The sequence below is a fragment of the Anoplophora glabripennis genome, unplaced genomic scaffold (genome assembly GCF_000390285.2).
Source record: "Anoplophora glabripennis isolate ALB-LARVAE unplaced genomic scaffold, Agla_2.0 scaffold1234, whole genome shotgun sequence".
Lineage (NCBI taxonomy): Eukaryota > Metazoa > Arthropoda > Insecta > Coleoptera > Cerambycidae > Anoplophora > Anoplophora glabripennis.
In genome coordinates this window covers 1-3,082 of record NW_019417309.1, presented here as the reverse complement: position 1 = coordinate 3,082, position 3,082 = coordinate 1, and the positions used below count along the sequence as shown (strand labels likewise).

At 34.7% G+C, this 3,082-nt stretch overlaps 1 protein-coding gene across 1 annotated transcript; it reads right to left on the bottom strand.

Moving 5' to 3' along the window:
- Window positions 1-559: 559 nt before the first annotated feature.
- Window positions 560-2,800, bottom strand: LOC108915222 (methionine aminopeptidase 1). The gene is made up of 4 exons (XM_018721196.2): window positions 2,609-2,800; window positions 2,251-2,472; window positions 1,641-2,159; window positions 560-1,124 (listed from the first exon to the last, which is right to left on the bottom strand). The coding sequence occupies exons 1-4, from the start codon at window positions 2,766-2,768 to the stop codon at window positions 892-894; spliced, it is 1,134 nt and encodes a 377-aa protein (XP_018576712.1). The 5' UTR covers window positions 2,769-2,800; the 3' UTR covers window positions 560-891.
- Between the last annotated feature and the right edge of the window lie 282 nt (window positions 2,801-3,082).

Here is a 3,082-nt window from a genome sequence, read left to right as displayed (position 1 = left end):
GTACTTTTTCCGACGTCGTATGAATTTTAAAAATTTTTGCTGAAAATGAGCGGTAAAAATTTGAATGTATATTAACCAATAGGAACACTTTCGGACCTTCGTATCGTTGGATTTCGAATGCATGGGACACCGGCCTAAGGTGTTCCAATATCACGTATCTCGAGTGATCACTCCATTATTAGAAGTGCTCGATTACCGATAACTTGATTATCAAAATTGCTCGATTATGCCCAGCACTAGTATCAATCTCTCACATTGACCCAAGCCAATGTTTTTCCACCCTGTCATACCTGCAGAGGGGGTGCCTAAGTATTAAAACCTTGAACTGCTTGGCCAACTCACAGGATCGACAAAAGCTTCTGCACACTATATGCTTTTTATGCCATAACAAAGAAGTTACCATTGCCTTCACGTATGCAAGATGTGCATTTAATTCAATATTCCAGTAATATCACCAGTTACCATATGCACCAAAATAACTAAAATATACCAGTGATGGCGAAAAACCATATATTGTACAAGAGGCCTTTGATTTTTACAAAAAAAACTTCAAAAAGGAAAAAATTCATTTAAAGATTTTATTGCGCAAAACGAAATAATTTTATAATGATGTTTTCACATTAGTCATTACAGCAGAAAAACCCAATATGCAACAATTATAAACTTGCAATAATTTTCCACATTAAATATTATATCAGAAGTACTCAGTTCCTAACATTTATAATTGAACTGGTCTATATAATAACAAATAAATCAGTAACAAACTTTGCACAACAAATTTGAAAGAACAGAAAGAGGTATATACTTTTCATATCTAATATGACAACAGTACCAAAAATAAAAAAAGTACGACAAAACTTTACAGGATCTTGATATAAAAAATATATTTTGTTACATTTTATCCAAGAAATGGGGTTGACCGTTTTTTTCTCTTCTACGAGTTAAGATTTCACAACCTGTCTCATTAACCAGCAGAGTGTGTTCAAATTGAGCTGACCATTGACCATCCGCTGTTACGGCAGTCCATTTATCAGGCCAAATTTCATCTCTCCAAGTACCTTCAGAAATCATGGGTTCTATTGTAAAGCAATGGCCGGGTTTCATTACCCCTATAGCACGATTTTCTACAAATAAAAAAATTTGATTCTATACTGGATACGCTACACATATTTTATTTAAAAACTACACTCAGAACAGGTTATGCAATGGCTGATTTAATAATTTAATTAAATTATAAACGTAAATCCAAATTTACTACAGAGCCATCATAAAGATAACAAGCCATGTGACCAGTCATTTTCTTTGGAATAGTCATTTTATTTCCTTCATATTGGCAAATAAATTTCGGTAAAATTAAAAGAATAAGATCAAGGTTACAATAAAACACAACATTATCTTTTACTGGCTGTGATTGGTGTAATTTTTCACGAGATTCTAATCACCCAATTAGCGATCACATTATCTCGAGCGAAGGTATAACGGTTTGTTACTGTTCATTGTAAACAAATCATTAATGTTAGTGATGCCAAAATTTAGGAATTTTTCGTTACCAGTACCAGTCGTGCAATATTGGCCCGGCGGTCACGTATCTTGGAAACATTTATGAAGGCTTTGTAAAATCAAATGTAGGTTTTTCTTACTAGCATAATGTGGTACATTAGGAGCAGTGTGGAAGAGTCTGTGTATACCATGTCCACAGTAACTTCTTACAACAGAATAACCATGTGCCTGTGCATGCTTTTGGATAACATTTCCAATTTCTCTGTACTTTTCTCCTGGCTTAACAATTTCAATAGCTTTCATTAAACACTCATGAGTCACTTTTACCAGATTTTTATGTTTTTCACTGACATTTCCAACAAAAAAAGTTTCATTCAAATCTCCATGAAACTCCTTATGATAAACAGTAATATCTACATTGCATAAATCTCCATCCTTTAAAGGCCTTGTGTCTGGTATTCCATGACAAATTACTTCATTAACTGATGTACAACAAGAAGCAGGAAACTGGTAGTAATTCAAGGGAGACGGATAACAATCTCTTTCTATACAAGCTTCATGGACAATACGGTCTATTTCATCAGTAGTGACACCAACATCGCAAACTCTAGCGGCTTCATCCAAGACTTCACGTCCTAGCTTGCAAGCTACTTTCATACCTGTAAGAAACAAACATGCTTTATTTCATTTGACTTAAAGAATATACATAGTCATAGACTGAATTTAATCGTGTAAACGAGATAAAGATACCTTCAATTTCTTCATCATCTAGAACTTTAATATGTCCAGATCCTTTAACAGCTTGTTCGCTTACAGAAAATCCTTGTGGGTGATCAGCATAATCTGGTCTGCCAATACTCAAAGGCACTGTCCGTTTCTCAGATTGAGGAAAAGGACGAAGTTTCCCTGTAAAATTGTAGTAGGGCCATGGATTATATGCAGTTTCTTTTTTTCCATCAACACTTTCTCCTTCTGAAATAAAAACAAGATATGATGATAATTACATTATTTCGTTATAATTACTCAAATAGTTAACTAATACATAATAATATTTGTGCATTTTTAGTTTGACATGACATAACTAGTCATACCTACCTAACCTACTTACTGGCTAAAGAATGAATAATTTTGTGAGTTTTCCAATTATTTTTGAAACATTCTTGGGAGCAGAAAAAAGAGCCTTGTATTCCTAATTTTATACAAGTAGGACATTGTAATTTTGCACTATTCGTACATCCAGGAGATTCACAATTTCCTAGAGTTGCCATTTTTGTTAGAACAGAAATTAGAAAGAAAAATGAATAGGAACCATAGATTAATATGAACCTCAGACTATTTATTTATTACTCTGAGATATGAACCATGTGGCGCGGTTTAGCCTTCACAAGCAACCGTGATCACTGATCCGTTGTAACCATAGCTGCTTTCTTTCGGATGCCGTTTTCGGATCTAAACGCGTTATGATCCCAAAATCACGTTCGTAGTTCGCGCCGCGCGCCATTATTCTATGGCTAGAAATTGGCCTCAATGATTTGGGATCGAGGGGGATTATCCCTCTTTATCCTGCCTCATCTCGTGTAGG

Coding starts and splice junctions, on each gene's coding strand:
- LOC108915222 (XM_018721196.2), bottom strand. CDS start 2,768: ATGGCAACTCTAGGAAATTGTGAATCTCCTGGATGTACGAATAGTGCA. Junction 2,473..2,608: donor AATTATTCATTCTTTAGCCA/GTAAGTAGGTTA, acceptor TTTTTATTTCAG/AAGGAGAAAGTGTTGATGGA. Junction 2,160..2,250: donor AGATGATGAAGAAATTGAAG/GTATCTTTATCT, acceptor TGTTTCTTACAG/GTATGAAAGTAGCTTGCAAG.